The sequence below is a fragment of the Pteronotus mesoamericanus genome, unplaced genomic scaffold, assembly GCF_021234165.1.
Source record: "Pteronotus mesoamericanus isolate MK-2021 breed Mesoamerican mustached bat unplaced genomic scaffold, CSHL_Meso_final scaffold_1066, whole genome shotgun sequence".
Lineage (NCBI taxonomy): Eukaryota > Metazoa > Chordata > Mammalia > Chiroptera > Mormoopidae > Pteronotus > Pteronotus mesoamericanus.
In genome coordinates, this window is record NW_026555299.1 from 3,810,639 (window position 1) to 3,835,464 (window position 24,826).

The window sequence follows — 24,826 nt, forward strand, 5'->3', positions numbered from 1 at the left end:
CTCTCTTGGGAGGCAAAATATGTATTTATGTTCAAGTACTAGATTAAAACCCAAAGGAAACATCATTTTAAGAAAAATCATCAATATAAAATTTTAGGAAGTGTTTGGTACTCCTCAGCACCCTCTAGAGTCAGTTATTACAGCCCCTAATAAGCCAGATCTTAAAACATAGTAATTCATTATTTAAAATAAGAGTGAGAAAAATAAAGAAATCTTAAGAAATTTAAGTCATACTCATATTATAATTTTCCCTCAAAAATGTTAAAATTCCCCTCTGAAAGTCTACATTTGCTTTTTTTTTCTTTTTTTCCCCTCTCTGTGGGATGGTTGATCTTGAGCCTGCAGGGAACAAGCTGGCCCCACACTTCTCCAGGTCCACATTTCTTTGCCTCCAATTCTTACGTGTCCAAAGACTGGGAACCAAAGACACGCCTTCGTAGGAGGATCACACTTGCTTTTTCTAAGTGAGTTCAGTTTAGCAGTGTCTCTATAAGATGTTTATGTTGTTTTATGAAAGATGAATGCAACTGAAAGACACTATGCCTTTTAAAGTTTACTATGCAAAGGTCTTTGCTTAATAACCTGGGTTTTTAAGTTTTTTAAGTCACTTATTTTTATTTCTAATTGTCCTCCATATGCCTAAATTTTAAAAATTACTCTAAATGTAAAAAAGTTTATATAATATATACTCCATTAAAGTAAAATATAAAAAGCTTGTATTTCTTGAATATGCAGCAAATTTCAAATGACAATTTATTGTAAGGACAGCTGGGCCAGGTTTTTGAACAGTCCAGAAAAAGGAAGCCTGTGTGTATCATTTCTCAGATACCACCCACTGAATTCCTTTAGTGAAACTATCTCCAAATTTCCACCTACACAAAAAGTACTACAAATCTCCTTTTATGTTCCCCCTTCTCCTGGGTAATCCACTTCGCTCTCCCGGGAAGGACAGAGACACAAGGGATGCCCGCAGGCACAATGTGCCTAGCACCGCGCAGCAAAATTCAGCACCCTGGACCCCGGCTCCATTCCCCAGCCCACGCTGCGCCTGCACCAGCACGCCCTGAGCATGCGCCGCTGCAATGCTCTCAGGGGCTCAGGCACATTCAGTCACCATTCCCACAGATGAAGCTCTCATGTTCACCAAGAGACCACAGTCAAACAAGCAGTCAATGCACAAGGCAGCGGCCATTTCTATCCAGAAAAGAAGGGAGGAGTGGTCAACTCAATTTTCTGAGTGCTTTAAATATACCTAAGTGTAGCAGCAAAATGTTTCCTGTTTACACTCACTAAATTAATTTGGGGCTTTCTTTTGTCTCTTCAAAAATTAAAAATGATCAGTCATCATCTGAGTTCACTCTAGGGGAAAAAATTCAATTACTCCCTACTCTCCTCTTACTAGATTTGCCTAATGTTTCATAACTGAATACGTCATTTTTTAGGGGACAAACGCAGCACAGCTCTGCATCAACTACTTTGTTAAAGGCAATTAAGTCAAAGTACTGCTAATAATCCCTCATCGGGTCTCCAACAAACTCATAAAGAGGAGGGCTTATGCCTAGTATTCTTTGCTTATGAGGGGTGAAAACAAGCTCTTTCTTTTACGTAGAAAATAGTTCTGCAGCTCAGATCTTACCTGGATGAGTTATATCCTCTCTGCTGCTTACTACCTGGGCTATTTCACTGCCCTGGTTTTTCTCCACTGGAGGGCACAGTTAGCTAAAAGAAAATTTGGTGAAACCTAATTTGGTCTGTTCCACAGTTCCAGAAAAAGGATGAGTGAGAAAGGAGATGAAGCTGCTATCATAAAGGATGTTTCAGTACTATTTCTCAATTTCCCTTATAGCTGTTCTCCTTGAAAACCATTACAAAAGGTAATCACTACTTGGCTAAGACAAAAAAAAAAAAAAAAAAATCCTGTTCCAAATAACGTTATCTATAAAGTATAAATAAAAGATGAGGTGGAAAGCAAAGAATGATTTTTTTTAATTGGTGGAAATGACCCACTTCATGTAGACAAGAATCTAAAGTGTAAATGCAAACAGAAATTCTCCTTTACTACAGCCCCCACAAGGCATTTCTACAAGAATGTGGTGTTGAATAACTCAGTTCTTTTGCAATGACATAAATCATGCTGAGCAAAAAGTTTATTTTTATTTTCTATTTTTTGCATTATCATTTTAGTGATAAGCTAACAGGGGATGCTATTCAGCAATTCATTCAAAGCTGCCTTTTCTTTATAAACCTAATCAATCCTAAGGGTGTAGTGCAACATGTTTTCAGTATGTTTAGAGAAAAGATTGGTAAAGAGACACATAAATACTGCATTTCGAGATAAAGCCAATAAATGTAGTATTCAGGGAAGGTTCCAAAACAATAGTCTCTTGTTTGAAAACTTCCTTTTGAGTAAAACTGTCAAGTTTCAACTTGCCAGTAAGCTTTCTAAACTTTTATTGTATTGAAAGTAATGTGGTGAAGGACATCTCTCTATGGATATTACCCAGGGCATCACGTTTTATTAGGTCAACTGACAAAATATGATAACTTGGTTTCCTGTTACAAATAAGTCAAGTTAATTTTTTCAAGTAGCAAATGGGGCAAAATAACTTGGGTGGGATTATATCTTCAAAAAGATCACCTAAACATGTATATTTAAACAAACTATTCATGTTATTTTAAAGTGATTCACCAAAGAAACCCAAAAGTCCCAGCTAGGGTCTTCTACATATTCAGTGGCAGCTGGACCATCTGCTGCTGTCCTAAGAGATGAAATAATTCCATTTGCCTAGTAACACAACTGGTCGCTCCCTATCGTTTTTTCTATTTATTTAAATCATAGCCGTCCATAAGAAGAGTATTCTAGGCAGAAGGGTAAGGTAGTACAAATCTGTGCTATAGATGCATAAGAAGAGCAAGGAGGACAGTGTGGTTTGATTGGAGAATGGAAATTCCTGTTCAGGTCTGAGTTCAAATGTCACCTAAAGAGAAAATCTTGCCTAACCACTCTGTGTAAAATAACAGGAATAAGACTTCCTCTCCCTCTTCCTGTGTTATTCTCTATCATCTACCTTGCTTTATTTGTCTTCTTACTACATCTCACCATCAGACTTATCAAATGTCTGCTTACTGTCCATCCTTCCCTATTAAAATGAAACTCTGTGAGAGCCAAACTGGCCCATTGTGTTCACCGCTATACCTCCAGCACATTACAAAGTATCCGCCACACTAAAGGCAATGAAATGCTTGTTGAATTGATTAAATGAGAGAAAAGTTATGGGAGCATGGAGAGCAAGCTAACATCTCTGGGTGGGAGTGGCGGCGATTGCAGGGGGGAGGGTGTGGGTCCAGGCGGAAGAGGGTATGGAGTGATAAAGGGTAATGGGAAAAGAGCAATAAAAAATTATTCTTTTTCTTAAAGAAGTTTTGGGTAATCTAGGCTAATTGAGGTAGTAATTGGAAATCCTCGAAATAAAGGCATGAAGGAACTAAGAAAAAAAAGAATGATACAACCTCCCTGATATTATACATTGTCCTTGATCTATCCAAGATATGGCATATGCCTGGTATGAGGGTACAAATACCAAATAAGGACCAAATAAGGGTCAGAAATGGCAGTGATATAAACATCTCACAAAAAAAGAAGAAGAAGAAGAGGCATAAAAATTCCAAAATTAAAACTGGTAATAATAGTTGCCCTAGTCTTCTTGACCTTGCCTTTGGCCCATCATCAAAGAATCAGATTCTTTTACTAAATCAGCAGAAATACCTTACCTTAAATAATACCTGCTCCTTATACACAGGAATAATTATCCTTCCAAAACTAAAGAGCATTTCATCTATAATAGAGGAAGGCAGGAAAAGAATGTACACAAAACACACATACAAAGTATACACACACCCTCCTTCGCTCGGAGGGCAAAATCTGACTAAATCACTGAATCTCTCTTATTAGGAGGGACACATTCCCACATAAAGGATCACAGCTTCCCTTGAGGTCCAGTGATAGGACACAATGAATCAGTCTTGACAGACCTGAGAAGCTTAATTTCTATTGCACCACAGTCCTTTTATACTTGGGCCTTATATTATTGCTATTCAATATAAACAATCTCTATCTTCTTTTTAAAACAATATTTATACACACACACATCAGGCTCACCGGGTAGTTAAAACAAACTCAGCATTGGGTAGGCCATATTAGCTGGGGCACAAAGAGTCCATGTCCCCAAGTCCATCTTTTCAATGACTCAGATGCACATTTCCATACCATTTGGACTTTGAAAATATAGGAATTTAAATAATACTGAATCTCTAACCTTATACTTATTTTCCCAAACCAGGAATATCTGAAATAGGTTTCATCATTTTTATACTTAATAATACATTAATATGCAGACAAGGCAGAGCTAAGAATATACCAGCAGGATTATGAATACTACTGACTTCTTACTGACATTGGAATGGACTTAGAACTATGACCTAAGGAGAGTAAAGGGCCCATACATACATAACCTACCCCACCTTTATTTCTTCATACCCAGTCCTGATCCTTTTCTAATTCAGCTGAACTACACTGGACCAAGATCCCCCAGATTACCAGGTACTCCTTACAAATAAATAGCTACTTAGATTAAGATGAAGTAGACCATCTTAAGAAATGTATTTCAAGTTAATTAACTTGTATTTCAAGTTAAATGTATTTCAATATTCCTGAATCATTTGCCAATAATTCTCAAAGAATATTGGCAATGAAACAATTCTCATGAATCTGATCTCTTTGGCTTTATAAACTGTAGACCTGGTCACTAAAATGATTTAATGGCCTAATACAGACAAGAACTGAATGACCAGCATCTTCAGGAAGGAGACTTTATTTAGTGAGACTTGAAGTCATATCCCATACCAAATTTGGCCTCCTTTCTTCTTTTTCAGTATTCAAATTAACAGCAATCTATTAAGTTGACCCAAATCTATGGGACTTTATATAACTATTAAATTTTATTCAAAACAAGAAAATTTCCCATCTTTTCTATGAATCCGTAGGCTGGGAAGCCTTCAGCTACAAACAACAAATAGTTTTAAGAAAAATGGGGTTCATTATCTCAAAATAACAGGAAGTGAGAGGCACCTGCAGAGTGGGTGAATTCAGCAGCTCTGTGACAGCATCAAAGACCCAGGCGCTCTCTACCTTTCTGTGCTGCAATCCTGGTGTGTCTGTCCTTTCCTCAGTCTGTTCTCTCTGGTCCCAAGGACAGCTGCAGGCAATACATCCTCACATGACAGTACCCTTCCTTCTGCTCCTTTTTAAGGGGAAGCAAAGCCGCCTAAGAAACCCTCCTTCCAGCAGATCACCTCATATCTCATTGGTCAGAACTGATACATGCTCAGTCCTAAACCAACTCTAATAAGGGGCAAGATAAGCTTAAACTGCTCCAGACTTGGCCACTGGAGCTGAAGAGGGAACCAACCTCCCCTGGAGTATATAATTATCTAATACCTACACAACTATGGCAATCTGTCAGCAAGCAAGGAAGCAACCAACCAACCACATCTGCCTCGTCTTCCCCAATCATTGTACTTACCCTGACTGTGAAAACCATCTCCCATTCAGTAGGTCAGAATTAAATTATGGAGAGGAAGAGATTAATTTATATGTTTAATACAAACATAGCCTATAACGTCCATTTACTAGTCATCTGTAGTTATTAAAAAAAAAAAGTTAAAATACTTAGAATTAGGCCAATCCACCCTAAGAAGTGGCAAAACTGCTATGAATAATGAAATATTGTAACATACATCAATTTATGTCTCGAATCTACTATACATCTTGGATTATCTCCAGAAATTGACTCCTTCTCTACCTTTTCCTTGATCTTATTTTGTTGTTTTCTTTAAAGAAAATGAAACAAAGGTAGATGTTGTGACGGGAATTACAGTTAAGCCGGTGGTTCCGGGTCCACAGCCCCTCTGGCCATACCATCCACTGGAGAGCACATTCTGACTGCATTTCTTGGCCCAAGGATTTTCTCTAGTAGCTGAAGTCAGCAATACCCAAGCACACAGTGGATAGAAAGGCTATCAGATAATATTCCTCCCCAGCAACAGCCCTCAGCCAGTGACTAATGACCGCTGGCGTATAAATTCCAAGCATCCTGACCCCTCAGGTGAAATAACTCTGAAACATAAATTCTGTGTGGCTCCAGGGCTTTGCAGTGGGATCAGACTCCAGGTGACTACAGTGCTTGATAATGGCCCCCTATTGGCCGGGTTCCCTTCCCGGTCTCCCTTCCTATGTCTCCCTCTGTTATGTCAAGCTTGAAAGTCTTCCAATCATATCACAGTTGAAATGACACTTCACTACTAATAATTTAACTATATCTTTACTATTATTCCTACCATAGTTTCTGTATATGTTAAAAATAAAATTGAAACTAAATTCAGAAACCCAGCTTATATTAACAAAGATGTAAAAAAGAAAAAAAATCTGTTTCACAGTCTAAAATTGACATATTAGATAATCACATCAAAAGAGACTTAGGTGTTAACGAGAAAAAAGTTGCAACAGATCCCAGAATAAGTCTCTGAAGCAATTTGAACCTTGCACAAAGGATTTGATCAACTCATAGGGCAATTCTATTTCTAGGCTGCTAACTGAGCATGGCAGGGGGAAAAGGCCCAATATCTTGTTTGTGTATAATGCTTTGTACTTTCTGCAGTGCTTCCAAAGACTAGTCAGAGACTCTTAACATCTCTGAAGACAAAGTGAGTATTTTTAGACATATTTGATAGATCAAATAAACAAAAGGGCAGACCACAGATTTCACAGCTAATAAATGTCAGAAGTAGGAAAGTGGAATATGAACTCAGGTCTTCTAATAGTCCACTATACCTCCCTGCTCTTCTGCCTAAAAAGGAAATAGTAAACATGTGCCAAACTAAGGCACAAAGTGCTACAAGGGATATATTCAAACCATTCAAAAATCATGCTCTCCCTTTCCTAAAATAGTACATGGTGAGGCTCCAAACTTCTCTACAGACCATACGATATAGCACATAATTTATGACTACTATACAAATGATAGCTGAACCAAAGGACTCTGGTAAGGAAGTTAGAACATTAGGCTCAGCCTTGTGTTAGTCTATGGGAAGGGTGCCCAATGTTCACACAGAACCTGTCACAAATCAACCTCATTATTTTCCTCCCAAAGCCTGCTTCTTCTCTTTGTGTTTTTCCAACGTCAGTGACCAGTGCCAGCACCTACCCAGGCCCCACAGCCCTTGACTTTGAAACTCCATCACACCCACAACCTATTTATGATGAGGGCCTAGTACTTCCACCCCCTAACTCTCTCATCTGACCCCCTCACTCAGTCCCCACCCCCATTACCTTAATTAATCCAACATCACCCCATGCCTGGCTTACCACCACAGGTCTCCTGCTGGTCTCCCTGTCTCCTGGGTTGCTCCCTCTACATGCATCCTCCAAATGCCAGACTAAACTGTCCAAACTATAAATTTGATCATAACATCTACTGCTTAAAAATCTTGCATTGAATTCCCACCGCCTTAACCAGATACTCAAGGTCTAGGCCACTGCCCATTTCTCTATCTGATCTTATTTCTTGCCTCATTCCTCTCGAGGACTCTCAGCCCAAAGTTCCTGAATGTTCTCAGTTGCCTCAAAGCCTTTACCCAAAGTGTTCCCTCTGCTGGGAATATTCTCCTGCCCTTCAAGACCCCTTGCTTACCCATCTCTAATTCATCAAAGCAGTTTGCAGAGTGTTACGGGAGTTCAAATTCCAGATGTTGCTCCATTTACTAGTATGTGAGTTTAGGCAAATAGCCTTCTTTCGGCAAAGCAGGGATATTAACAGGACCTACCTTACTGGATTATGTGAAGAATAAATGAATTTATTCAGGTAATTAGAAAAGAATCTTGTACATGGTAACCAGTTTAGTGAACACCATATCATATTACCAATATGAGCATCATCATCATCTTCTTGTTTCCACTTCTTTTCTTCCACACCTTGGATTAAATGTTACTTCTTTCAGAAAACCTACTCTAAGCCTCTGGACTAGGTTAGTGCCCCCATAGCTGGCTCCTGTTACACATTTTGGCACTGCCTATGTAATGATCTGTGTCCTCTGTTAGATCAGTAGAGGAAGAGACCATGGTTTTCTTGCTCAGCACTATATACACACACTCAGTACTGCCTCTGGAACATGGTCGGCACACATTTACCTACTGAATGAATGACAATTTACTGTTTCATCACTACAAAGATCATCAAGGTAGCCAACTAAAATCTAAATTCCTTCTGGTTAAACTTATGCCCATTTCCTTCTTCTTCATCATTTGGAGGACTTCAAAAAAAAAAAAAAAACCTTCAGAAAAAAACCTAATTAGAACATCCTTTTTTAGTCTACAGGCTCTTTAAAAATCATTGTCAATAAGTATCACATTAATTTCACAATAAAGATTTTTTTAATCCACCTATAAAGAAAACAGACTTAAAATTTTCTTTTCTCTAAGTGTAAAAAAATAAAGTCTTCAGCTATCTTTCTATGGTCCTAGTTAAACCAAAAGCAAACTAAAACTTCTATTTGCACCTACCAAAAACCATTCTTATTCACTCCCCTACTCTCTCCTCCAATCTCTAATTAGTGAAGACTGGGAAATATTGGAAGTGGTACTTGTGGTTCTCATTGCATAAAACATGCTAAAATTCAAAGTTTTCTTTCTTTATCCCCTCTAATCTATTTCAAATGCACAAGCACAGAACTAGCCTAAAATAGAATATCTATGTAACTGTCAAAATCATAAGTAAATATTTAATACAGATATCATTGGAAGTTTTTACACTATTATAAAACAAGCTCTGGTACCAAGAATAGATATCCAGCTAAAAAGCCTACATGTATAGCTCTCTGACTTCTTCCGGGGCTAGCCTGACCTTAGTCCAATGTTTCCCATACCGTATGATCTTAAGAATTATCTTATTTGTTAAAAATATATGTTCTCATGTTCTTTTATTAGAGATTCTTATTTAATAGGTCTGTAGTGAAGCTCTAGATTTGTATTTTTAACAAGCACATCCAGTTGATTCTTATGATCCATCTGAGTTTGGGTATCACCAAGATATAAATAGACCTTTCACTTTCAGACAACATTTGAGGAACTCTTCCATTTATAAGCTCTTGTACAGGTATTCCAAATTGCCTCAAAATCATCCTTATTGGGTACTTCCACAGAAAACTGGAAAGAACATGGAGCCTGGAGTCGGAAAACCTAAATTCAATTTCTTCTGCCATTTACTAGCTGTGTAACTTTCATACCAGTCACTGGTCCTGGTACATTATGTGGAAATAACAAAATCAGCTCTAACCTGCTTTACCAGGTGGTTGTGGCAATCATTTGAGAGTACTGGCAAAATCACTTTGTCAATTAACATTTCATCATTACAGTAAAATTTCACTAATTCAGCCTCCTCTAATTCAGAATGTGTTAACATCATTGTCTAACCTTCTGTGGGTTTGTTTGTTTGTTTTGTTCCCCACATTATCTGTAAAGCAATCTTCACCTCCTTTCACATGACAGGCAGCGACAGGTATTGGAACACACAGATAAGCAGCAGCTTCCTGTTCCACAGCAAAATTATTAGACTGAATGGGCAAGATTAGGGGAGCTTGTTTACTGTATGTATTAGCTCTGTTTATGGGACTAAGACTGGAGTTTCAGCTATCATTAAAGCAAGCTTGGCAATATTTCTACTGAAAGTTAGCTTGGTGGTGAGCCGTTACTGACAGTCATTACAGTAAAACCAATCTGGAGAATGAGTTTTCTACACACAAGGAATGTTAAGGGAACGTTAAAGCTGGCATCTAAACTACTAAAAAATACTGTCTTTTCCTGGCCTGCTTGACAAGCCTATGCTAAAAAAATACACTATTACCTTGGTAATTCAGAGTCATTAACATCATCAGTAGTTTGGGATACAGGCAAGGCTGAAACCATAGGTAAGAGATACTGGATCAACCCACTTGACTTAAAGCACTATATTCAGTGTAAGTTCCCATCTTAATGCCCATGTAGGAGCGTACCAATGGCATAATGATACCCTTGGGGGCTACAGAGGTACACATCATTTCTTCAAGATTTCAGGCTCTTGTACAAAGAGGGCTGTTTTTGCCCCATACCTGTTGCAGGAATGTGTGACGGAGCCCAGTTCTGCCAGCGTCCTCACTGTTGCCACAGATCAGCTCTACTCGTCCTCCTCACCAGCTTTCCACTGTTAATTCATCCCTGACGAATCTCTTCCACTCTGTTGTTGGAGCGTGCTGCTCCTCACTCCTCCCACCACTGTTAAATAATCCACCACAGGTGCATCCACCATTTTCTGCCTCTTGCAGTGGCCTATGTTGTCTAGCCATTACCTAACTGGATGCATGATCTTGAGCAAGTCATTACCTCTTCCAGCATATTTCCCTAACGGTTCATCTGAAGAGGCCACCAACAGCCCTCCCAGTTTTATGATCTTTTCATTATTCTCTTCGGCTTCCTAATCATTTTTGGATCTTTTCGTTTCTCACAAAGTGGCTAAGTTTTTGTAATGACTGTCAACCCATTGTAGTATTCTTTTTTTTTCCCATGAGGCAATTGAACTATACACTCAGTGCTCTGTGGTTAATTTTCTAGCACTTGTTAAATATATACATTTACCTTTCAATGCCTTTACTACCAAAGAGATTTTCCAGGGACTCTAGTTCAATGTCTCCAATGATTTGAAAAAGTCTAAAGGTTCTAGAAGGCTTGGGTCCATTTTATCAGGACTTCAAAATAAGAAAACTACATTTTGATCAACAATTCAAGAAAACTAGAATTTAATTTTCCACTAAATCATCTAAGCCTTATCAATTAGCAAGGTTCTACTTAAACTTTAAATTGGAAAAGTCTTTCTTACAAAATGAAAACCTATTTGCAACAATTTTGTAAAGATCTGGCCCTGAATAATAAATATAGTATCAAAATTCTATTAATATTGAAATGTGGCAGAGTAGTTGGTTTCCTATGACAATTTCATAAGCCTTAGACAGAGAAAGGTTAGCTTATTATCAATGCTACTCAAGGAAATCTTTTCTATCTCACTGCATTTCACACTTTCAAAAATGCTTTCCCAGCCCTGACAGAGTTATTTTGTAATCAGTCTTTATCTAACCAGCCTTAGTTTCATTGCAATCTAGCTTTCTAGGTGGTTCACTTGAGGTTTTAAAACAATGAGGGGAAAGGTGTACAAATTATTTTGCAACACAAAACCAAAGCAAAATATTCCTCTCCCAGCTGAACCTCAAGGAAAAAATATTCACTCACTAAATACTATTTATTGTGTACTCTCGAGGGGCTTAGAGTTTAGAAAAAACAGTAATGCCTGCATGCACATGTGCGCATATGCATGCGCGCGCACACACATACACACACAGCAAGGACTAAAAAGGTAAAGTGGGAAAAAGCCCACAAGAAAGAACAAAACAAGGACTATCAGAGTTCCAACAGTACATGATCACTTCCCTCTGTACAGCTGCAAGGACAAATTCAAAAGCTGGATTCAGGGAGTGGACAGAAATCCACAGACACACACACACACACACACACACACACAAAAAGAGTGGGGAAGAGTGTGCCTTTACAAGATAAAGCACTGCAGGCAGAGTGAAATAACCGTTCAACAACCACTGAAACTACTGAATGTCTCTGCACAAGCAAGAACGCATGGAACTGGAATGAAGTGGGAAAGTTACAGGCATGTCTGGGGCACAGTAAATCATTCAGGGATGCACCCAAGGGAGGGTGCATAAAGGGCCACATGAGGAAATGAGACCAGAAATAAACATAAGGACATGATCAGGAGGAACAAGGAGCTTGATTTGCAGACATTGGAAACTCTGGAATTTTTGTGTAAAGTGTAAGAGATAACTTAATTGGAGATTTTTTTCCCCCCAGAAGATGAAACTTGCACTGGAGTGTAAGATTTGGTAGGGAGGTGCTGTATCAGGTTAACTTAGAGAAAGATATGGATGGAAGAGAGACCATGATGATAGATGCAGTAAGCTATGGCAATAGCCTATCCAGATGTGGAAAGAAAAGCAAGATTCTAAAACACACAAGGGAGCAAACGGGCCACGTGCTGCCTTTGGCACAGTGGCATATTGTATTTGGCTCACAGAGTAAACTTGAGAAATGTGTATCAACCTTAAAAAATTAGGAAACTTTCCACAATGGGCCCATCTTACTGAGGGGCAAATACTGGCTGAGCAGTGGCCACACTGAGTCAACCACAATTGGTGATATGGACAGTGTCCAGATGTGCATTTACACCTGGTCCACTTCACTCGTTTACTTTATCTTCTGGAGACACTTGAATTTGCCATCCTGATGTAGAGGATGGGTGACTCGAATATTAGCAAAAATTAAAAGATCCAAGACAGATTGGGGAGAGTAGAAAAGATGAATTTTAGACATACTAGGATTGAGATCTTGAATACCCATCCAGAAGGGAATGTGCAGTAAGTTATTAAAATTTTGAGAAAAAGCTTGGAAAACAGAAGATGGATATAGCTAGAAATAAGAACCACCCCCAGAAATAAAAGTAATAGCAAATATAACAACAACATCGGATAGCACTTATATACCATTTACTACTTAAATGCCACATACTTAGGATAGTATCTGGTATCTCACACTCATTTAATTATTACTTTAAACCTATTATTATCCCAATATGATAGACAAGGAAACCAAGGCACACAGAAGTTAAGGTGATGTTGCTTATAACTGGCAGACCTGGGATTCAAAAGCAAGTAGTCTTGTTCCATAGTCTATACTATGCGGATTTCTTCCTGAAGTTATTGTCTGTATTTTGTTTTTAGACTAAGTAATTTCATTTTCAGAGGTGGGGAAACTGCTAATACTTCTTAGATTTTTTTAAAGATTTTATTTATTTTTGGAGAGGGAAAGGAGGGAGAGAGGGAGAGAAACATCAATGTGCGAGAAGATATACAGATCAGTTGCCTCTTGCATGCCACCAAACAGGGACCTGGCCCGCAAGCCCTGACTGGGAATTGAACTGGTGATCCTTTGGTTCACAGGCCGGCACTCAATCCACTGAGCCACACCAGCCAGGGCAAGATTTATAACCAATAACATAAGAGAATGTAGAAAGAAAAGATAATTCCCTCAAAATACATTATCCCTTAATCTCAAAAATACTGAAATATCTTACTTAACAGATACTTTCATTCACTCAACAACTATGTATTAACACTGTGCAGGTGCTGCTCTAGGTGCTTCAGATCATGAACAACAACAACAAAACAAAAAACCCAGATCTTTGTCTTCATGAGCTTCCATTCCAAAGGGCAGACAAATAAGAAACATAAATGGGCAAAGGGTACAGTACGGGAGGCGATGCCAAGTGTTATGACAAAAAGGACAAGGAGAACAGGGTAATGGAGATCAGAAGTGAGGATTATGAGTTTGAAGGTAGCGGGGAAGGTCTCAGTGAGAAGGTGATATCGGAGCAAAGAAAGACTTGAGGGAAATAAGGAGAGTGAGCCACCTGGATGTGGGGGAAGAACACTGAGGAAGGGTGACTAACCAGAGGCCCCAGGGCAGCCAAGCAGCCAACCCACCAAGCCAAGCATGTTCAAGGACGTGTGTTCAAGCAAGAAGTGAGTGTGCTAGCGGGGAGAATGAGAGGAAAAGTGGGCAGAGATGAGGTGAGAGGTTAAAGAAAGCAGCAGGAGGGTGGCTGAAAGCCTTGTCAACCACATGAAGCCTTTTGGGTTTTAATCTCAGCAGGGCAAAAAGCCATTAGAGGGGTCTGGGCAGAGGATCACATGATCTGACTTAAGGTTTTCAAGGATCACTCTGGCTACTGTGTAAGAATCGACTGCAGGGGGGCCATGGTGGAATCAGAGGACAGGAGGCCTTTGTTATTTAGAGGCAAGAGATTTCAGTGGCTAACTCCAGAGTGGTAGAAGGGATGGGATCGGATATTTTCAGGTTAGAGTCAAAAATCAAAGATCACTTGAAGCTTTTTAGAAATGTAACTGAAAAGTTGCACGTAACCAAATTTTCCTAAGTCCATCATTTCTTAGGTTCACTGGGGAGAACCATATTTCAAGGAACCACTTAGTAAATGTTTTCACAGAGCAAGGAATTCTCCTACCTGATCTGTTCACAACTCCAGGTTTGCAACAGTGTGTCTGCTGAGTAAACTATATTATTTCTTGGTTCCAACAATCCCTTTTCATCAGAGTAATTTGTATCAATAAGAGATGTTTTTAAATAGGTTACTTGTTACCCATAAAAATACTGAGCACTACACTAGAACCTCATTTACATTTCATTTCATTGTCAAAATAATCATGAAAAGAATCAGTTCCATTTAACAGAAGTCAAACTCAAGAGGCTAATGCTCTTTGCCCGAGGTCAAACAGCTTCGCAAGTAGCAAACTCTACCTTTGCCAAACTGCCTCCAATGCCAATCTTTCTGTTAGCACAAACTTTCCCCAATTTAATACCTTGAGAGGCAGAAACTGTTAAAAGTTAAACTCGCCTCCTTTTCCCCACTGACTAGATCATTTAAATAGAATTCTTAATGGTGGTAAAGATAACTCTTCAGAAACTAGATCTTCTCCCTGGAATTGCCAGTAGAGAGGACAAATGCATTGTTTCACTAGGCAAAATGAATAAATAAAACAAAGCGTTCTCTCTGATACGGATTTGTAGCAGCCTTCTCAATTATCACTCCAGTGACCTTAGTAAAGCAATAACCCAGTTTCAGGGTTCATCCAACAACGCTATCACCCAGTCAGTCCCTGGTAAGGCTAGAACTTCCCACACCACAGTGGTTGGATTTTCTCCCAGGGAGAAATGGCCTCTGAAAGATGATATAACAAACTCACTTTTCTTTAAAGGCCATTTTAATTGAGATTATCTGAATCACTTGCACTGGTCTGTTTTTGTGGCAATGCAACAACTTCAGGAGGACCACAAAAACAAGGAATTTTGTTTAAAGTAGCAATCGACATTATCCTTCTGCTTGAAATCCCCTCAACCGTTTCCCATGTTCTTAGGACACATTAAACAGCCCTGCTTGCTGGTGCCCTCTCCCCACTCACTCCCATCTTACATCATGTCCACCCTTTCTCAGCTCTGGTCACTGGCCTTGTGTTAGAAGGGCCTCAGGAGCCTAGTGCGTGCTGTTCCCTCTGCTCTTTCTGCTACTCTTCATTTCCCTTCAGATCTCCCAGCTCAGTCACTGCTTCCCCAGGAGAGCTCTCTCTGACCTTTCCTCACAAGCTCCCATAGAACAAAGTATGGCTTCTTTCCACCACTTAACACAGCCCAGTTTGTTCATTTGATTACTGTTTGCCATCCTAATGGTCTATTTTCAGGTCCATGGTCAGCATTCAACAGTATTTTTGGTGGCGGACGGACAAATGAACAGTGTTATATCATACTCTCCACCGAGCACAGTAAAGGCTTTTCACACCTTGCCTCCAAACCTTAAATTTAATCCATCCCAGAAGGCAAAAATACAAATTGCTATAATGTTTTTATTTTCACCAAAGATGAGAAGAGAAATAAAATAAAGGATCCACTATGTTATCAATTGAATTCATTTGCTATAGACAAAATTTATATGTTGAACTCTTAACTACCAATGTGATGGTTAAAAGGAGCCTTTAGGAGGTGATTAGGTCAGGAGCGTAGAACCCAAATGAATGGGATTAGTGCCCTTATAAAAGAGATCCCAGAAGTTCTCTGTCCCCATCTGACACTTGGACTGGTGAACCTGTCTGCATGGTTTCTGCCATGTGAGCCAACCCTTTTAAAGAAGTTCCTGGTATCATATTTCAACCAATAGGACTGAGACTTTCCCAGTCCAATCAGAGCTGCTATACTCCCATTAGCATTTTCACTAGCCAATTAGAGCAACTGCACTTCAACCAATCAGGACAGTCCTTTTTGAACCAATCAAAATGTGAAGATTTGGCGTCCTTATTTGCATAAGAAAGGACCAATCAGGACCCAAGTGTGGGGATCTCTCTCTCTCTATATAAGTCAGCTAGATCCCCTCTGGCTCATGGAGCACACTTTCTCTTTCCACCGAAGACTGAAGGTTGCATTTTCCCAATTGAACACCTCTCACCCCACCGAAGAGGAGCAGACAGGAGTAGAGCTGTCTAGCAGGAGAGGGCCATCACCATAGGGCTATCTCCCCACAGGGCCATCTCACAGCCTTGCTGTTTCCTAATCGAACTGTTAACACTATTGAGCTGTTTGCACTGAATGGTTTCCTTCTTCACTGCACCCCAAATTGGGGCTTTCTGTTGGTGTCGAATTGGTACCAATGACCACTGGTTGGCAATATAAATATATAAAATAGTAAGTTATTAAGCATTTATGTGCCAGGCACTGCACTGTTTCACAACAATCCTATGAAATAGGCACCAGTATCATCCCCATCTTGCAGATGAGGAAAGTAAGGCTTAGAGACGTTTACTAGCTAACTCAATATTAACTGCTAGTAAGTAGAGGGCCCAGAATTCAAGTCTAGGTTTGAGTATTCAAGTCCTCATATTTGACCTCGAAAGAGGAGACTTAAGATTGCACAGAAAAGGAGAAGAACAGAAATGGCGGGGCGGGGGCGGTGGGCGTGGCGAGAGACAAAGGGGATGGGAGAGAGGGTGTGTGTGCGGGGGAGATATTCTACAGAGTACAGAGGCTGAATTTCTAATTCCAGGAAAACTTCCTCTTCGGTTTTTCCTCCAAGTAAGATCAAGGCATGCTTTCAGGTCTGATTCTCCAGCTGTGTCTCCTGCTTCTTACACAGTTCTGGCGCCCATGCTCTCAAGCTGCCCTGCTAACTCCGATCTGGAGAGCTTGTTTCATTTAGGTCAGCGGACTCTCTTTTCAGAGATAAGTACAGAATGATAAATATCTCTCAGCATTTGTATGACTAAGTCCATTTGTTTTTCTGCCCTCCTCCACCTGTTGTGCTTTTTGGAATATAAAAAATAAAAACACACAAAGCACAGCACTACTTTGATCAGCATCAGCTCACCAACAATAACAGGTATACTAGAGTTTCCTGAATGTCAACAGGGAACACATTACTTTTACCAAGCTGGACCTCCAGACAATCACTAAATCCATTTGAGAATGCCAGAGAGATAAACAGAAAATAGCATTCAGGGTCAGGTCCAGACATATAGATGACAGTCAAACCTTTGCTTTCTGAAGCACCTGAGTGCCTTTCCAATGTTTTCTCAGGCAGCAACAAGATTCATGGTTGCAAATCTGAAGAAAATCCTGACCTACTTGATTCTAAAGCATGCAACCTATTTTGCAATGTTTCCAAAAACACCAAGCATGTGCAAACTTGAAAGTGTGCCTTCAGTCAAAAAGCAGTAAAGTTCCTAGGGTGTAAAGAAAGCCATCCGCTAGTACCATGTGATCGGTAAGCTCATCACCAACAAACACAGCATGAAGATGTTGCAAAATGGACAAGTTGGCTTCAAATGCTGATCCTGTAACTCACTAGCTAGAAAACTGCATACAAGGGTATCATTAACCTAAGCGTCCATTTCCTCCTCTGCACACTGGGGATATTCCAGCACAGCTCAAAGAGAGATTAAACATAATCTGTGTGTTCGCGCCTCACCTGGAGCACCAACACACTCGATGGTGAAAACCTGAAAGCTTTAACTATAAGATCAGGAACAAGACAAACATGCCCACTCTCACCACTGTTATTCAACTTAATACTGGAAGTCCTATCCAGAGCAATCAGTCAAGAGAAACAAGTAAAAGGCATCCACGTTGGGAATGAAGAAGTAAAATCGTCACTTTTTGCACATGACATGATTCTTCATATAGAAAACCCTAAAGACTCCACCAAAAAACTATTAGAAACAATAAACAAATACAGTAAAGTTGTAGGATACAAAAATCAATGTCTAAAAATCCACTGTGTTCCTACAGACTAACAATAAAATCTCAGAAAAAGAAATGGAAAAAAAATCCATTTTCTTTTGCAATTTCAACAAAAATAAAACATCCAGAAATAAACTTAACAAAGGATGTGAAGGACCTATATACACTGAAAACTATGAGACATTATTAAAAAAAATTAAAGAAGATACAAAGAAATGTAAAGCCATTCCATGTTCAGGATTAGAAGAATCAACAGAGTTAAAAATGGCCATATTACCCAAAGCAACATACAGATTTAATGCAATCCCCATCAAAATCGCAGTGGCATTTTTTAAAGAACAACAACAACAATAAAAATCATCAGTTTTGTGAACCATAAAAGACCCCAAATAGTCAAAGCAATCCTGAGAAAAAAGAACTAAGCCAGAGGTATCACACTCTCTGACTTCCAATTATACTACAAAGCAACAATAATAGAAACAGCATGGTACTGGCAGAAAAACATACACTAAACCAGTGGAACAGCATTGAGAGCCCACATGCACACGGGCAAATAATTTTTGACAAAAGAACCTAAAACATACAATGGAGAAAAGAAAGCCTCTTTATTAAATGGTGCTGGGGAAATTGGGAAGCTGCATGAAAAAAAAAATACAAGACTGCTATTTGTCACCATACACAAAAGTTAACACTAAATGGATCAAAGACCTAAATATAAAACTGAAACAATAAAATACATAAAAAATAGGTAGAAAACTTATGCACCGTAGTCTTAGAGAAAATTTTATGAATTTGACCTCAAAGGCAAGGGAAGTAAAAGCAAAAAATAAATAAAAATAAATAATATCAAACTAAAAAGCTTCTGCACAGCAAAAAAAAAAAAAAAAAAAAAAAAAAAAAAAATCAACAAAACAAAAAGACAACCAACCAAATGAGAGCAAATGTTTGCAAACAACACCTCCAATAAAAGGTTAATATACAAATATATAAGGAACTCCTACAACTCAACAACAATAAAAGAAACAATCCAATTTAAAAATGGGTAGAGGACCTGAACAGACACTTCTCCCAAGGAGAGATTCAAACAGCCAACAGATATATAAAAAGATGTTCAACTTCACTAGTTATTAGGAAAATGCAATCAAAACCACAATAAGATACCACCTCAAGCCTGTTAGAATGGCTATTATCAAAAATACAAGAAACAACAACTGTTGGAGAAGTTGTGGAGAAAAAGGAACCATTATATACTACTGTTGGGAATGTAAATTGGTACAGTCACTATGGAAAACAGTATGGATGTTTCTCAAAAAATTAAAAATAGAATTACCACATGAACCAGCAATCTCTCTTCTAGGTATCTACCTGAAAATCTTGAAAACATTTATTCATAAAGGTATATGTACTCCTACGTTCACTGCAGCATTACTCACGGTGGCCAAGATATGGAAACAACCAAAGTGTCCTTTGATAGATAATTGGATAAAGAAGAGTGGCGCATACATACAATGGAATACTACTAGGCCACAAGAAAAGATGAAATACTGCCATTGAAACAACATGGATGGATCTTAACGATATCATGCTAAGTGAAATAAGTCAGATGGAAAAAAGTCAAGAACCATGGTTTCACTTGTATGTGGGATATAAATCTGAAAGCAACGAACAAACAAGACAAATAAACAAAAAATCATAAACACAGACAACAGTATGGTGGTTACCAGAGGTAAGGGGGAAGGTAAAGGAGGGGAAAGGGAATCCAATATATGGACAAAAGGAGACTTGACTTTGGGTGGTGGACACACAAAGTGATACAGAGGGGCCACATTCCAGAATACAGCAGTACACTTGAAACCTATATAATTGTATTAACCAATGTTATTTCAATAAATTTAGTTGAAAAAATATTTGAAAGAATCTGTATCAAGTGCCTAGAATACTTCAAGCACTCAATAAATGGTAGTTACTAATACTTCTTCTCATTGTGCCAATTTAAATAATTAACATTTCATACATAACTCCGCAAATCACGTGATAGCCTCAAAGCCTGGTTCACAAAAGGAACCTACTGCCAATGGGCCCTGGTTACTCGAGTGGCCTTCAACCACCTAAGCTAATAATCCCGGGCAGTTATCCAGTGTAATAAGAGAAATTACACAGCACGTATGATTTCAAGAATTCGTCGATTTTTAGAGCTTGGCTAAGCACTGCTCGTTTTGATGAATGGCTCTTTATAGGGGAACCCCGTCAGCCCATGGCGTTTTTAAGCCCTCAGTGTCCCCTGAATTGGGAAAGCCTTGGAATGCTACAGGGCCAAATGAGTTCCAGCTGCCTCAAAGCTGTAAAATCTTAGGGATCTGCTAATGTAGATGGACAGAGGGTGAAATGCGGAGGTGAAGGTCCTTTGCAAAATCTAAACTCCCTCCACAAAATGGAGTATTATTCAGCAATAAAAATATAAATGAAGCACTGAAACATGCCACAATATATATGAACCTTGAAAAAGAACCAGCCACAAAACAGTAAATATTGTATGATTCCACTTATATGAAATGTCCAGAATAGGTAAATGTATAGAGAGAGTAGATTGGTGATTAACTAGAACCCAAAGAGATTGGGGTTAGGGAGTGACAGCTAATGGGTACAGGGTTTATTTTAAGGAAGATGAAAATATTCTAAAATTAAATTGTAATGATTGCACAACCCTGTGAGTATGATAAAATCCTGAATATCACACTTTAAATAGGTAAAGTGTATGGTATGTATATGACTTATATCTCAATAAAGCTATTTTAAAAATCTAACTCATTATCTGATTAATGAGTCCTTCAATTTTCCTGCCTGTAGGAATGTCCTCTCTGTGAAAAACTAAAAAGAAGAGCTCAGAGTGCTGTCTTGGGTTTAAAGCTATAAAATATCTTGGCTTTGGAAGTATGTTTACTTTGTGTGTTCATCTATCATCTCCACTTTATTTCAATAATCAATCATTTCAAATGAATTTCTGTGATGGCAAATATTTATGCAAGCATACATAAATGTAAAATTTATCTATCCTCAAACTAAATCCTACAGATGACAGTATTTATTGCTCACAGCAATGCTGGTCTCTATTTAGTACAAACAGACCCCCTTGTTAGCCATCTTCTTTTGGGTACCTGCTACAGTGACTTTCAAACAACTGAAGCTCCGCTTTCCCGGGATCCCTTTGTTCTCCTAAGAAATACAGGAAGAATGGCACCACAAGGACAGGCAAAAAGTCTTCCCTACTAAATTGGTTAACCCCCTCTGCTAGGGACCTAATGAAATCAGTGTTATTCACTTGAGTGGGGATGTTACTGGAGCAAACTAGAGAAGAGATGATCTCTCTCTTGATTAGGAGATGAAGGAGATAAATTAGAGTATGGGCCAAGTAATGGATAATACTTTGAAAAACATAACTAGACTAAGGAGTCTGTAGTCTGGAATATTTTTACTGATTGCAAAGCAAACCTGTATTTCAGGGTTTTTCCAAGCTTTTGTTTTTAAGTTTAGAAGAGCTTGTATCTAATTAATGTGCCAGTTACTGTGGGAAAAGACAAAAAATTGTGGACCTACAGTCCTGGCCTCTCTTTCCAAAAATCTGAGGAGAAATTAAACACATTCATGGGAAGAGACTTAAAAATAACAAGAATAAAAAATATACTATCAACATAACACATATTACTATGTAATACTTAAAATATTTAATTGGTTATGGAGAGGAAGATGTTAAATGGACATTAATTAGTACTACAAAGTAGGCAATGCCTCCCGAATACTGCCTGCTACTTTCTTTTACTCAAAGAAAGGTGCACAGGTCTCAGTAAGCAATTCTACAGGGGAGAAAACTTACTAGTACTATTCCTATATAAAAATTAGTTCTAAACTCCTAACTTTGGTTGAACAAATTATCTACCTATTTTTAATCACAATTTAATCCTGTTTATTCAAGTGTCATCTCTGCTGGTGTATTTTTCAAATTATTATGTTCACCCCTCCAACTGATACAAAGAGCCTGTTTGAGATGAGCTACTCTTAACATTCTTTGTTTTCCAGAGTCCTTGAATTTGGACAGATAAAGGAAGTATTTTAAGATTTAGGCCACCACATATAAGTAATGTTACAAATAACTTGATCATTTCTTCTGCTTAAGTACTTAAAAAAAGAGATTCTAAACTCAACAATATTTCACTTAATGATACTATGATCCTCTCTACTACATTCCAGTATTCTAGTTCAAATTTCATTTCTAACTCTTTTAGACATTTCCCTTAATGTATCAAAAATCCTTCCTCTGGGATCAAATCTTTTCAATGCAAATATTACTTACGAAATAACAATGTTGCATCTCTTGACATTTACTATGGACTGATATAGATGACTTTAGATATTTGAATTATTAGCCACTACGGTCAATTTTAGATATTTTTATAAAGCTATTAACATTAGTCTTTGCTTACAAATTACAAAACTTCATCTGACTGCTTAAACATGGAGTCTTACATAACTACTTCAAAAGTTCACAGTTAAGTTTCCCAAACCTCACAACCAATAACTTGGGCAATAAATTTCACAAGACAGCTGTGATATTATAATCTTGATTATATCAAGTTGAGCACTTGTTTTTCAAAGGCTATTTTTTAAAAAAAGCAAGTGATTTTTAAAAATGAGTACTATAATGTTAATAGCTGCTTCACATAGTGGACAGAGCTCTTAACATCCACTCCTACTTGAGATGTTTTCTTTATGTTGCTGCCCCAAAGGTCTACTTAAATATATTTGAATGAATAAAGAATATGTAGTAACATTATTTGTGTACCTTACTTGAGCCTAGTCTGAAAGGAACACACCAGAATTTAAAAAGAAAAAAACAAAAAAAAAGTACACTTGCTTAAGTGAACATTCAATTACGAAACGACAGACTAGTCACACCAGACAATGACCACAGCATATCACTTGGTTTGGAGAAAAAAAACCAAAAAAAAAAAAAAAAACCCAAACCTAAAAGAAATGAAAATAAAGGAAAGGAAACAAAAAAACAAGTGCAAAACTTTCCCGCAGATAATTTTCTAAGCTTCTCCAATCTGACCTTTCCCTTCCATTTTTAAAATCCTCTGCCTGGATGGAATAGCTTAGCTCACTCTTTGTGGGAATACTTTTTCCTACAAATGTCAATCTGCAAAAAGTATTTCTGATTTCTAATGAAGAGTTAACGTTTTGCAGAAGCAATAGTTCTTACTACTTTTTAGACTCCAGAACAGTTCAGCGAGGATTTTTAAAATGCAAATTACATGAAATTGGCCAAATCCAAGAGTGGCTCGTTCCAAGGAGGAGAAAGATTTCGTAAATTCTTTGTCCTCTTCCTCCAGCCCTCATCCCCGCAAAAAGTCAAGAGAATGCTTTTGCATCCTTAACACAGTGCCAGTGTCCAAATACAACGAAAAACTTTATTTTTAAAACACTCAGAAGGGGCGAACCAAGGTGGGTAGAGTGTAACTGAAAAGATGGCACGGAGACTGACTCTGGGCCATTAACCGGGAATGGCTTAAATGACACAAGTCCACAATTCAGATTTCTTCCGCCCCTACCAAGTGGCACTCTAGAGTCCCTAAGTTACGCCAGGATTGTATTTGGCACTTCGAAACTCTGCAAGTATAGGCACGCCGCCGACGGCTAAGAAACCAGGTGGGTACGCGAAACGCAGAAATTTAGATAGGAGAAGAAGAGAGCTGGAGAAGGGAAGGCCATGTGGTGGGCCCGGAACTCGTCGGCGCCGACCAGGCCGGGCCGCAAGCCGCGCGGAGCGTTAGAGGAGCGAGGGAGCGGGCGGCGCTCGATCTGACTCACCTGCCCATTCACCGAGCCCTGGTCCGACCCCAAGCTCGTGACCCAAACCCCAGACCTGAAGGGCTGTGAAGAGTGAGTACAAGATGCGAAGGGCCAGGTAGGCCACCGTGCCGGCGCCCACCCAGTACAAGAAGCCAGCGGCAGGGAGAGAGCTTTCCATGGCTTTCAACCAGGCCTCACTACCCTCGTGAATGAGGGGAAAAAATAATCAATGAATCCTGGAAGGGGCGCCGGCCGTGACGGTGAGGACAACTCATAGGCGCTGCTCCGATATCGTTTTACCTAAAATCCGCCCACGGCGCTATATACGTGCCGCCATTGGTGATCGAGTATTTCCTCTGCGCGTAGTGCGTCAATCATTGGCTAATTCCAGTTTCACTGCCCCGCCCATGTCCCCCGCCCTCACTCGCACCCAGCCAATTTCCGTTCTAGGGAGACTGAGCACGCCAATCAAGATTCAGCTCAGTCCAAACGTCACCAGGACCCCCGTGCCTCTACGGAGAGCGGCGCGTCTCACCCCATCAAATAACCCAAGTCTCTCATTGACTGCCACGGTCCTCGCGATTGCGGAAGACTGCACATCTGTTGGCCAATCACACCGGGCTTTGTTTGAGCTCGGGTTTGAAGAGGGACTGGGATCAGCGGAGCCACTAGTGAATGGGAAGATTGTAGTAAGAAGTAGGCGTCGAGCCGTGGTTTTATTTTCACCTCTTTATCAAGTACTTTATCATTGTTAAATGTGCTGTTATTGTTCCCATAAACTTGTCCAGATGAAGTCTTGCATCTTTTGTTTCTATGCCTTCCCAACAGCACACCTTCGCTCTGGTGACGCTCACTTATTGAGGGCCTCCTAAATGCCAGGACCCCTCCTGCGCTGAGCATTAAAGAAATTCCCAAAGTCTTAGTTCCCAGAGTCTTAAAGTGCAAAGCAAATGGCTTCGTGGAGACAGATAACTA

General features: G+C 39.1%; 1 protein-coding gene and 1 non-coding gene across 2 annotated transcripts in view; both read right to left on the reverse strand.

Annotated features, from left to right (window-relative positions):
• The window catches only part of HSD17B12 (hydroxysteroid 17-beta dehydrogenase 12), a 139,653-nt gene extending 115,502 nt beyond the window's left edge, over positions 1 to 24,151 (reverse strand). The window contains exon 1 of the mRNA XM_054587128.1: positions 23,870 to 24,151. Coding sequence (XP_054443103.1) covers positions 23,870 to 24,029 — 160 coding nt within the window. The 5' untranslated portion in view covers positions 24,030 to 24,151. The remainder of the gene's footprint in view (positions 1 to 23,869) is intronic.
• On the reverse strand, positions 315 to 445 carry LOC129081531 (small nucleolar RNA SNORA38). Its single transcript, XR_008530317.1, has one exon. It is a non-coding gene; the product is annotated as a small nucleolar RNA SNORA38 (small nucleolar RNA).
• Positions 24,152 to 24,826: the final 675 nt, after the last annotated feature.